This window comes from Corythoichthys intestinalis, chromosome 6 (assembly GCF_030265065.1).
Source record: "Corythoichthys intestinalis isolate RoL2023-P3 chromosome 6, ASM3026506v1, whole genome shotgun sequence".
Lineage (NCBI taxonomy): Eukaryota > Metazoa > Chordata > Actinopteri > Syngnathiformes > Syngnathidae > Corythoichthys > Corythoichthys intestinalis.
In genome coordinates, this window is record NC_080400.1 from 50,012,594 (window position 1) to 50,025,381 (window position 12,788).

At 37.4% G+C, this 12,788-nt stretch overlaps 1 protein-coding gene across 1 annotated transcript; it reads left to right on the forward strand.

The window, feature by feature from the left end:
• Nucleotides 1–686: 686 nt before the first annotated feature.
• grk7b (G protein-coupled receptor kinase 7b) lies at nt 687–10,972 on the forward strand. The gene is made up of 4 exons (XM_057839151.1): nt 687–1,592; nt 1,668–2,105; nt 6,972–7,243; nt 9,640–10,972. The coding sequence occupies exons 1-4, from the start codon at nt 1,071–1,073 to the stop codon at nt 9,965–9,967; spliced, it is 1,560 nt and encodes a 519-aa protein (XP_057695134.1). The 5' UTR covers nt 687–1,070; the 3' UTR covers nt 9,968–10,972.
• The last annotated feature ends 1,816 nt before the right edge of the window (nt 10,973–12,788 follow it).

Here is a 12,788-nt window from a genome sequence, read left to right on the forward strand (position 1 = left end):
TCACACTACCTTCCTCTATATAGCATGCTTTAAAAAAACAAAAAAAAACTCCCAAACCGCTGAAGCAGGGGTGGCCAAACTTTCAAATGACGGCCTCATAAAATGGAAGAAAAATGCTATTACCAATTGCATGCTGTTGGCTATAAAACACTTATGTAACACTATTAGAATTTGTCTTATGAAAGTGTCAAAAGACTGTCATAATCATGAGATAACACTTGTCATGAATACGACGGAATGCTTATGACATGTCATCTAACCTAAGCACAGTTCCTAAACTCTTGTTCAAAGACATTTGAAACAATGTTAATTTTGCATCAAAAGTGATGTAATTTATTGAATAAAACTTAATGTCCTAAGCATTCATCAATCAATATTCATGACAGGTCTCGTGTCATGATTTTTAACAGTCTTATGACACGGTCACAAGAAGCAATCAAATAGTCTAACCAATGCTGTGGAGTCAGCATGTCAGTCAGTTTACCATTACGTTACGTTACATTAACATAAGTGATATTTAAATAAGAAATGCTTTATATGTTAGAGCATAATCTCATAAGTATTACTATGGTACTAAAAACAATTACTAAATCATGTTATTGCTAATACACATATTAGCATTAAAGTGCTCATAAAGAACCACTGGATGATTATTTGAAGGGTTATGTTGCCAATGAGTACACACACTTCATATGGTCTGACTATGGAATTTATGGAAGGACTTAGCAATTATAACTTGGGTCCTGCCACCTGTGACGTGAGGTGGCAGCCCACTTACTGCACACGTGCACCTGCCTTTCCTAAAAATAGGCTTGACTAAAGCCTCTTAAGTTCAAACCACATAAGTTGCTTTCCCTGAGTGCCAACAAATCCCAGCGGATAGTGGCACTTTTAATACCTGATGGGGTGTGGGAGAACTAAAGAGATGCTTACGCGTGCTCTTTGAGTGCTTGGACCATGTAGATGCCTGAAGTGGTGCTCCATGGTGTACAGATGGGGCCACTGATCTGACTGACCTTCTGGTGGTGAGGGAACTAGTTGCCAAAACAGCCTATCTCAAGGCTCAAGGGATGGACGGTAACGAGCTGCGAAAGGAGAGACTCTGCTTGACTCTGCCCCAGCCAAACAACTCCTCAGCTCTACAGGAAGCTGAAGTGAAGCAGTACGAGTCGCTTTGCGAGCAGCAGCCCATTGGTAGGACATTATTTCGGCAGTTTCTTCTCAGCTGTAATCCCCAGTACACCGCTGCCATCGAGTTTCTGGAAGAGTTAGGAGGATGGAGCGTAGCAGAAGAAGACACCCAAGCAAACACCAGAAGGAACATCGTCGCTAAGATCTCTCACCCTGACTCCAGGAGTTTTCTGTCGTTTCTCAAAGGAGACGCTGTAGAAACATGCAAGTGCTTTGACGAGTCAATGGTGAACCAGATGAGAGAAGCCACAAGAGATTTCCTGCGGGGAAAACCTTTCTCGGAGTACCTGCAGAGTCCGTTCTTTTTCAGGTTTCTACAATGGAAAGAGTATGAGAGACAGAAGATTAGCGATAAATACTTTCATGAATTTCGAATATTGGGGAAAGGTGGTTTTGGTGAGGTGGGTGTCAAAAATTACGTTGTTGCCTAGCAATGAAACATCAGATTGTGCTATAAACAGAGTTCTGAATTTCAGGTGTGTGCAGTGCAAGTGAAGATTACAGGACAGATGTACGCCTGCAAGAAGTTGAATAAAAGACGTTTGAAGAAGAAAGGTGGTGAGAGGTTGGCCCTTCAAGAAAAAAAGATTCTGGAGAAGGTTAACAGCCTTTTTGTTGTGAACCTGGCCTATGCCTACGATAACGGCACCCACTTGTGCCTGGTTATGGACTTGATGAATGGAGGAGACCTCAGGTTCCATATCTACGAACTCGGAGAACGCGGTCTTCGAATGGACCGTGTGGTTTTCTACGCAGCCCAGATGACCTTGGGCCTCCTTCACTTGCACTCGATGAATGTTGTGTATCGTGACCTGAAGCCAGAAAATGTGCTGCTCGACACTCACGGCCATTGTAGACTGTCAGACCTCGGATTGGCTGTCGAGCTGCCAAAAGGGAAAACGATCTGCCAAAAGGTCAGTCTGGTGGCCTTCTTTTCACTTGATCTGCACTTTTAACCTTTGTGTTGTACTAGAATCAGCAAAGCCAATCTGACTAATAGAGCACATTCTCCTACATACTGTAGGTGCCCCAACAATTGCACAAAGGGCCGTGGTGGGTGCAGGTTTTCATTTCAGTTGATTAATAGGACACCTTCGCACCAATATGATGTCTTACATGTATAGTTTACAAGTTGGAATGCCACCACAATGACCAACAGACTTAAGCTTAGGTAAAACAGTTAAAATGAAATTCAACTACCATATTTGTTATTATTTTTTTCATTGCTGTCTTTTTTACTGTTGGGGACATTGGTTTAAATAATCATAATATTTCAAATATTATTTATGATTTCTTGAACGTGTGTCCCACAACATGCGCTCAACCCTGTTATAATAAACTGTTTATTATGGTAGAAGAAGAAAGTAGTGAATAACAATAGCAACTTCAGATAGTCATCAAAAATAATATGCTGAGCAAATATTTACTAAAGTTACTTACTGTAATTTTTGGACAATAAGGCGCACCTAAATATAAGGGGCCACCCACCAAATTTGACACAAAAAGTGCATTTGTTCATAGATAAGCTGCGCCGGACTATAAGCCGCAGCTGTCCACACTTTATTGTTATTGTCATATTTACACCCCAAAAAAATTAACAGGTAGCATTTTATTTGACAGCGGCATCATCACTATCACTATTAAAGGCTTGAATAGCGCATCTTAAAGATCATCGATAAGCTTTTCATACCAGATTTTATTAGATATTCACAATATTTGGCATAATTATAGTAACAGAATTGCACATTTATACTAATGTTAGCTTTTTTTTCAGGAGTAGAAGCTAGCTGTTCATGTAGCTCTTCTGACCAAGGGGACAAATTTACTAATGTAAACAAGTACAGAAGTTATTGTGATATTCTGATCAAATGCATTGCAGGGTTGCATGAGGTAAAGTGAGACTTTAAATCAAAGTCAACTATTTTATGAAAATAATAGAAGCAAGTAATTCTACATATTAAGTAAATTAAGTACTGTAATTTTCGCTACTTTTTTCCGTCATTTTGAATCCTGCGGCTTATAGTCAGTCCAGTGTGGCTTATTTGTTGATTTATTTGGGTTAATAGGTAACACTTTATTTGATAGCGATATCATCAGACCGTCATAATTATGACGTGACACTGTCATGAGCATTAATCAATGCCTATGACAGATGTACCTTAGTGTCATCCGGCAAATTAGCCCACTTTTGAATGGATGTCAAAGAGCTGGACATAAATGGAGTTTGTGACCAAATTTGCCAGATAACACTTAATGACATCAGAATTAATTAATGCCCATGACAGTGCCATGTCATAATTATGACATTATTAAAGCCCAAATGTCTTCCAATTCAGGAATGACCTCTTTACTGTCCTAAAAAAACTTGACATGCACGACTATGGCATTTTCTTACAGAGCATGCTCATACAAGTACAAGTACTCAGTATGTGTCTTAATCCCTCACTGCAGAGGGTTTGCCAGGAATAGATATTATGGTTCTTAGTCCACTGCTAGCTAACAATCACTATCAACCCGAGCACTTTCTGTGGCCCAATTGAATCCTATTAAAAGCTGCTTGGCCTTCGAGTCCATGTTGATATCAGCACTCTCTAAACCATTTTTCAAAAAGTAGAATTTGTTGACCTTGTTATGTCTGGTTTGCTTATTATATTCTGTAGCAGCCTTCCACCAGATCCAGCAGACGACAGTGGTGGGAAGTGGGAATGCTTGTGCCATGCTGTGACACTGATACTGTATGTGCTGCCAAGGCCATTTCACATAAGTATGAATGATTGACTAGTTCGGAAGAAAGCCACATCCCACACGCAGAAGTGGATAGAGTAGCCAAAAAGTTTACTCAAATAAGAATAGCCTTACTTCAAAATAATATTACTTAAATAAAAGTAAAAGTAATCATCAAAATAATGTATTCAAGTACAAGTATGTGGTGAAAAGAATACTCAAGTAATGAGTAACATCGTAACTGCTCAAGATATTAGACTGTTTTTTTTTTTTAAACAATGGTATTTTTTTCTCAACAGTTATCTATATGATTGTTATTATTGTACTGTATGATAAAATATTACACAACCACATTAAGCCAAAGAAATACAACAACAAAAAACTGAATTCTGGCAAGAGAAAAAAAAAATCTACAGATATTAAGCATTATTCATCCAAAGAGCAAGAGTGCCCTCTAGTGGAGAAAACGTATTTGCGGAGTAAGAGTAGAGTTTCTCCTTCAAAAATCTACTCAAGTAATAGTAAAATGTATGGCATAGTAAAACTACTCTTATGCCCCTTTCAGACTTATATCCCGGTAAATTCCTGTGTAAGGCAAGGCGGGATTTATACGTGTCATGGCTTTCAGACATGGGGAGATGTCCTGGGAATTACCCAGGTTGAACACTTTCAGATTTATCCAATGTTGGCGACTCGACGCTCTCTGTGCCAGGAGGGCAGCTGGCGTGATTTTATAACCTCAACATTATGTCATTTTTGGTCGGCATCGACAACCAAATAAACCACAAATTTCCAAAGATGGACGATGGACTGTCTGTTCATTGTCTCTACGATCCAGTAGCAATTTAATTTCGTTATGTTTCCAATTTAATTTTGCTATTTCCAGTTTACCATGATGATAATTGCGATATTTTTTTAACCGCTTTCCATCTGACTGTGAAGAAAGACTAAATTACGATCGGCCGGCCTTGATATTTACGTCATCAGCCTTCGCGCTGTGACCCGGGAATTCAACTGCTGCTTTCACACATACCACATGCTGGGTAAGTCCCGAACATTTTACTCGGATACGACCTGGTAAATGTCCTTGTCATCTCTACTTCAGTCGACCCCTGATATTACTTTCACACATAAGGGCTACCCGTTTAAATTCTGGGAATTTACCGGAGTTCAGGTATGTGTGAAAGGGGATTTAGAATTACATTTTTCTTAAAAAGTTACTCAAGTAAATGTAATACGTTACTACCCACCTCTACCCACATGGGAAAAAAGGGAAAAAAACTAAAGTCAACCAATTTCACTTGAACTAAACTGAACTTCAGTTATATGAATCGACAGATCTTGATCATGTGCATCACAAGGAAAGTATTTTGTATAATGAAGGGAAAAGACAGATTGAAAAATTTTGATGGGTAGTAGAGGAGAAAATGTGAATAAAAGACAATATTTCCAGGAAGTAGGCAAAATAGCTGTTTAGCCAATCAAAGTACCGTAAGTATATTAGATTGTCCTGTATGGTCATCACGCATTGGGCACCCACTGTAGTATGCGCGGCTTTTGTAAAAATGAGCTTTAATGAAGCCAGGAGGTGACGCAGGCTTCATCAGTATCTCAGCTGAAAAAGGAAGAAAGACAGCGACTTATTGAACAGGTACAGAATCTATAAAAAGTGTGTGCCTATTTTCTTAGCTACTTTTTGTAGAGTGTTTAGATTTTATCAGCATTTTATCTGCTGTGCGCGCATGGCATAACTGATGTCATGCTTGTAAATGGTGGCATTTTTGTGTTTATTATTTTATTACATTATTTTCTCCAATATCAGAGGTCTGAGAAATTTGAGATTTGCATATTTAAAAACTGAATTCAAAATATGAAGTCTACAATCATAGGTGGAGTTTGACTTTTGGAGCAGGGGGCAGCATGTTTATTACCCCGAAACGCAGTGTCAGCAATAGGATTGACTTACAAAAATATTTATAATAATAAGTTGAAAATGAGTGTCTTTTAAAAAAATTATTTCCCATCATTTTTGAGGGAATTCTAAATCAGGCTGCATAGGACAGTTTTGCCAAGATCGTCATCCATTGACTTTGGTACGCTCGCTGGTGGTGGCTCTGTTGTACAATTAGCGTCTTTAGTGGGGCAAATTGAAATTCCGTTTACCATTTTGGCGGTGCTCTCTGGCGTTTCATGGTCCACATTTTCAATCCTTGGTTCTTCTTGCTCAGTAATTGTTGTCGCTTTTTAAAGCTTAGGTTTGAAAAAACGACGTATATCAATCTTGCCTCTTTGGTCCTCAGGTGGTTTTGGCTAACCAAAGTAAATGACCAACTAAGGTGCTAGACACATGATCTGTTCGAAAAATAATATGGACCCATTCTAAAAAAAAATTTTTGTTCATTTCATTCATTTTTGCTGTTTGTTTCATTGGTTTTCAACTTTTAAAGACAACATTTTACCGGTGTTTAAATATTAATATATCTTATATGGGAAAGTCAATTACATGCAATGACAGTTGTCGGCCACCGGGGGAGGTGGGCATGCCCCTCTGCCCCCCTTAAACTCTGCATAGGTCTACAATATTAACTTGATAAAAAGAGTTACGAATCCAGAGAACAAGTTGCTTAAGAGAATCTAATTCTTTTTTTTTTTTACCAGTTGAAGACAGCCTGTGAAGTTCTTACTGAAGTAGTAGTTGTTCTTCTTGTGAACACAAATTTTGAAGTCCTACTTCTCTGTTATCCCTAAACTAATCGTAATGAAACTTGGTATCTACGTAGCATGGATCAGTATCTATCGCTCCTCAGAGCCTGATTTTTTATTTTTTGTATCAGGGTTCATTCCTTAATCACAGACGTATTTGTGCCTGTAGGTTACAGGTTAGTTTGGAAATATCATTCGCTCACAGCCTTCAGTCTGATGTAGCACACTTGTGCTTGTTCCTACAGTATATATCTTTATATCACCCCAACCCTTTCTCCTGTTGTATCTGGGGGAACCATTATGTCAAAAGTCAAGACGCTACTAGTAATTTTTACTTGCATGTGGGTGTTTAGGCTGGAACAACTGGGTACATGGCCCCTGAGATTCTGATGCAGCAGAACTACAGCACATCGGTGGACTGGTGGGCGTTGGGCTGCAGCATCTACGAGATGGTGGCTGCTCGCCTGCCATTCCGAGACTTCCGCGAAAAGGTGCAGAAGAGTGAGGTGGCCCGACGAACCCTGGAAGACCTGTGCAAATTTCACCACAAGGGATTTGACCCTGCTACCAAAGACATCATCTGTTGCCTGCTTAAGAAAAAGGTTCCACATCGGCTTGGGTGCAAGTAAGTACAAAGAATGGGTATCTCTGAAGGTAGTTTGTGACAATCTAGCGTTGATGAAAAATAATGGAAATAATTATGATTTTATGTTTGTTGAATGTTAACTAAAAAAAATAATGCTTCCACCTGTTTTGTTCAGGTGATGCCATCCGAACGGCCAATGTACGTAGGTTTAACAGTGATGTCATTTGTTGATGGCTATTTAAGAACAGCATAAGATAAAGTTGCAGCACAGTATTCTATTGGCTGACTTCTCTGCTTCCAGTTTTGAGGTTGAGTGTTTGAATCTTGTAAAGCACAATGTAAAACTCAAGGCCCGGGGGCAAAATACAGCCAGACATATCATTTTGTGCAAGCCCTTCAAAAAATAAACCATCTGCATCAATTTCATGTCACTCGCTAAAATAAAATTTAAATGAAACTTTACTTTTTTTTTTAACTGTTATGAATTAATAAACATTTTTAGATATATATAAAAAAAACAATATTAAGAGTTTTATCCTTTATTGTTTTTTCATTGAATAAAAAACAAAAAATAAAATTGGGGCTGTCAAACAATTAAAATTTTTAATTGAGTTAATTACAGCTTAATAATTAATCGTAATCAATCGCAATTCAAACCATCTATAAAATATGCCATATTTTTCTGTAAATTATTGTTGGAATGGAAAGATAAGACACAAGATGGATATATACATTCAACATACGGTACATAAGTACTGTATTTGTTTATTATAACAATAAATCAACAAGATGGCATTACCATTATTAACATTCTGTTAAAGCGATCCATGGATAGAAAGACTTGTAGTTCTTAAAAGATAAATGTTAGTACAAGTTATAGAAATTTTATATTAAAACCCCTCTTAATGTTTTAGTTTTAATAAATTTTGTAAAATTTTCAATCAAAAAATAAACTAGTAGCCCATCATTGTTGATGTCAATAATTACACAATGCTCATGGGTGCTGAAGCCCATAAAATCAGTCTCATCCAAGCGCCAGCAGAGGGTGACAAAACACCAAAAAACCACAAGTAACAAGTGGACATTGCACTGTTTTTCATTTAAATCTGTTTGAGCGGGGCATGTGCGTTAATTGCGTCAAATATTTTAACCTGATTAATTAAAAAAAATTAATTACTGCCCGTTAACACCATCATTTTGACAGCCCTAAATAAAATATAAATGAAAGCTGACTCGTAGTGGTTTCCCCCTTTTTTCTATTGGAAAATTAAATAAAAACTAAAACTAAAAAGAGAACATACACTGGTTTTGCTTTTTCAAATAAAAAAACATATTTAAAGAGAATAAATGTCCTCTCCTTTTTTAATGAAAAAAATTGAAATGAAGTACAAGTTAAAGTTAAAAAAAAAAAAAAAAAAAAAAAAGTGAAAATGTATAAGAGAATAATTGGCAATAAAGAGGCCGATTGTGTTGGACAGGTTTTAGGTCAAACGATTAACAGAGTATCAAAACAGTTGATGATTAATTAGATAACAGATTAATTGTCAAATACTTGATTAATTGTGGCAGCTCTCGTTGCGCAGTCAAAATGGCATTCCATAACTATGATGTTGAGTGCGCAGAGGTGGGCAGCGCAGCCCAAAAAAATACTCAAGTAAAAGTAAAAGTAGTCATCCAAAAATTTAGTCAAGTACAAGTAAAAATGTGTTTGTTGAAAAGAATACTCAAGTAATGAGTAAAATTGTGAGTAACTGTTTACATTGTTTGAATTGTTTTAAGTCATGGTGTATTTTTTTTTCCAAGCACAACTTCATCGATATGAACTATTATTATTTTTACTTTATTATAACCTATTACATGACCATATTAGGCCAAAATGATGACACAAAAATCATTGAATTCAGACCAGAACAACAATACGAAACATTATCTGTCAAAAGAGCATGAGTACCCTCTAGTGGAGAAAAAACATTGTTAACTGATTGGTATAATGGAGTCATGGTGTTTTTGTTTTGACATCTCATTGGTGAAACTGGGATGGCCACTGTCGGCATCTCTGGCAATAGTAAAGTCAGTATGTAGAATAAAGACGAAAAATGTAGCGACTATAGTGTAGCCCAAAGTAGTGAAGTAAGAGTAGTGTTTCTTTACAAATCTACTCAAATAAAAGTAAAACGTATTGCGTAGTAAAACTACTCTAAGAAGTTTATTCTTCTCAAAAAAGTTACACAAGTAAATGTCATTGAGTAAATCTAACTCTGGGAGTGCGACAATGATGAGTTTGATATCCGTGGTCTAAAGTGCACAGCCAGTGAGCGTCATGGATGTTGGCAGAGGACCACTGTGAATGGGAAAAATCTCCCATCATTTACTGTTATGCACGCTCCATCTCTAGTTAAATTTTCTGTCCTCATGCTGTTTGTTTTTTACACCAGAGCTGATGACCCACGAAAACACATGTTTTTCAACGGCATTAATTTCCATCGCCTTGAGGTGCGGCGTTTGGAGCCTCCTTGGGTGCCAAAGCCCAACGTGGTGTACACCAAAGACACGAGTTATTTCAACGACACATCGGAGCTCGGAGACATTGAACTGGATGCTAAAGATGAGAACTTCTCTAAGGAGTTCAGCACCGGCGCAGTACCTGTGTCGTGGCAGAAGGAGATGATTGAAAGCGGATTGTTTGATGAGCTCAACAGGTCGGAAAGGAACGGCCATAATCAAGTGATGGCATGGAAATCAAAGATGTGTATCATTTTGTAAGCATCCCATCTAATCTTCTGAGGGGATAAGCAAAACTTGTACTAAAAATGATGGTGCTGGTCTTCAATAGAACACATATACGATAAATCTACCTACCTCTAATATCAATATGATGACAACCTGATTTGGATCGCAATTTTTAATGTTGATTTTTTTTTTCTTAAGTGGTTATTGTGCCGATTCAGTCTTAATATTACAATTCTTTTCACGTTTGTTTACAGACGAAATAACCGTATATAACCGAATACTGTCTATGCACTCTTCTGCAGTTAATTTTGGCCTACTACATCCACGTTAATACAAGTTGGTTTAGAGTTCTGAAATTCAAGTGGAAACATGTTATAGTCAATCACGAACTTACACTAATGGATCAGTAAAGTCACAATGACTATCTACTATAGTTGTATAGAAAACACTTCTTGGCCTTAATAATAAAACAATCAAATGAAAATCAGTGCGGTGGAAACCAAACGTGCCTTCTTGTACACCGTGACTACTTCTCTATGTGTGAATTCATACAGATAAACTGCAACTGTGTGTAGTGAATTTTTTTTCTGCCTGAATTCTTTGCAACACAAATTTTTGCCACTTAATTTTTGCGACTGAAAATTTTGTGGCTGAATTTTAATGCTGAAAAAAATCTGTGCTAGAATTTCAGTACTAAAAAAACAAACCTACAGTGTTCGAAATACAAATTCAAACTCTTGTAGCACAGATTTACTTCCATAGAATATAACCTACCACTATCCTTCTTCTAAAAATGCAGTATGGCAGTATAATTGTAAGCCAATGAGTGTTTTATTAATTCACTTTCTTTATTTGGTTTACTATGTTGTTTAAAAAGTTACTCGATGACATATTGTGCCAGCCAATGTAATCGGGACGAATGTTTTACTGTAACTCACATTTTCTGGCTCTAATCGGGTAAGCATAGTAACATATATCACCGCCAGATGCCGCCAGACACCTGTAAAACTACATCCCACAAACTGTTCACCATTCTGCTTATAGAGTCTACCCACGTACCACGTGTTCGCGTAGGGTTCCGCCCACTTGTCCGTCAAAACATAGTGTTAACCTATTACGGCTACGTACATTTCTCCTATTTACGGCGTGTTTTTCTGCTCCTTAACATTAATAATCAAAATGGTGAAGGCGTGTGTGGCTGTTGGTTGCACTAACAGAGAAGATGGAAGGAGAGACTTGAAATTTTACCGTATTCCGAGGGATCCAAATAGAAGAGCGAAATGGACGGCTGCAATTCGACGTGAAAATTGGACACCAAAAAATCACCACAGACTATGTAGCAGTCATTTTATATCCGGTAAGATGCATTTAATATATATTTAGAGGGTTTTGGCCTGACAACCACAATTAAGATCATTGCTAGGCTAATCGCCGACAACATACGACGTAGTACGACATAGTTTCAAATTCAAGATGTTTGTGACTTCCCTATCTTCCACCATCGTTATTTTTTGAATAATATTTAGCTGGTACCAAGTAAAAGAAACTGGCCTCGTCTACGGGGCTGACAAATAACCACAATTAAGATCATTGCTAGGCTAATCGCCGACAACATACGACGTAGTACGACATAGTTTCAAATTCAAGATGTTTGTGACTTCCCTTTCTTCCACCATCGATATTTTTTGAATAATATTTAGCTGGTACCAAGTGAGGGAAACTGGCCTCGTCTACGGGGCTGACAAATAACCACAATTAAGATCATTGCTAGGCTAATCGCCGACAACATACACGTATGTATGTAGTGCGTGCTATCGCTAAACCATATAAACATTAAAAGCCTTAACTCCATTGACAAACGACATGAAATACATTAGACTTGACAGTGGATGTTAGCAATAACAAAAGAATTCGAATTGAAAATTTCGTAACTCACCTTTCCAAGCACAAGATAGATTCCTGCCAAACGAGGACCTGTTTCACCCAACCAGCAACGAAGTATTTATAAGCGTCCAAGCTCTTGAAGTTTTTCGTGAGAATAGGCTGATTTTGTGTGGACAAGATCATTTTAAATATCAGCGTAGGAGATGTCAGGCAGACAGGGCGAAGACAGTGGGTCGAAAAACATCGATTTGGGCATCAAATATGGATCTGGCGACTGTATAGAACGAAGCTTTTCCTCATAACGCCTTTTATGCAACAGATCCAGTGAGTTTGCGGCATCAGAAAGCACCGGGTCTTCCATGAAATGCATTTTAAATTGCGCCATCAATTGAAATCAATGCAAATACAGAGTCAAAATGACGGACAAGTGGGCGGAACCCTACAGTGAACACGTGGTGCGTGGGTAGACTCTATAGTGAGAGACGTATTGTAAAGCGGAAATACATGCCAAATGATTCAACTTCACAAAAAGGATGAGAAACAAAGGTTAACGTATTGATACTTAATGGTAAATTTCTATTCCACTCTATTTGTCCATAACAGTAGTAATGCCTCGTATTTTCTTTGGATTTTCAATTAACAAACAGCAGCTTTTCTATGTACAGTCCTTGAGTATTAAAACATGTCTAAAACAAAACATTATCTAATGTAATTAAAATTAAATAACAATGATTTCAGCCTTCCATTCTTTCTGCTGTTTTCAAATATGATTTTTTGTGGGAAGTAAATGAGTTTAGTTTGTGACGTTCCTGTATTAAATATCTTTTTAGGTACTTTGAGTTTTTTTTTTTTTTATTTTTATTTTTTAATTAATTAATTAAAAAAAATTTTTATTTTACAAATGTGTCCTCTACAGTGTAGCGTCTAAATTGAAAGAGATCTGTACTTTCTTCTTTACAGTTCAAAATCC

Coding starts and splice junctions, on each gene's coding strand:
- grk7b (XM_057839151.1), top strand. CDS start 1,071: ATGGACGGTAACGAGCTGCGAAAGGAGAGACTCTGCTTGACTCTGCCC. Junction 1,593..1,667: donor GGAAAGGTGGTTTTGGTGAG/GTGGGTGTCAAA, acceptor TCTGAATTTCAG/GTGTGTGCAGTGCAAGTGAA. Junction 2,106..6,971: donor GGAAAACGATCTGCCAAAAG/GTCAGTCTGGTG, acceptor GTGGGTGTTTAG/GCTGGAACAACTGGGTACAT.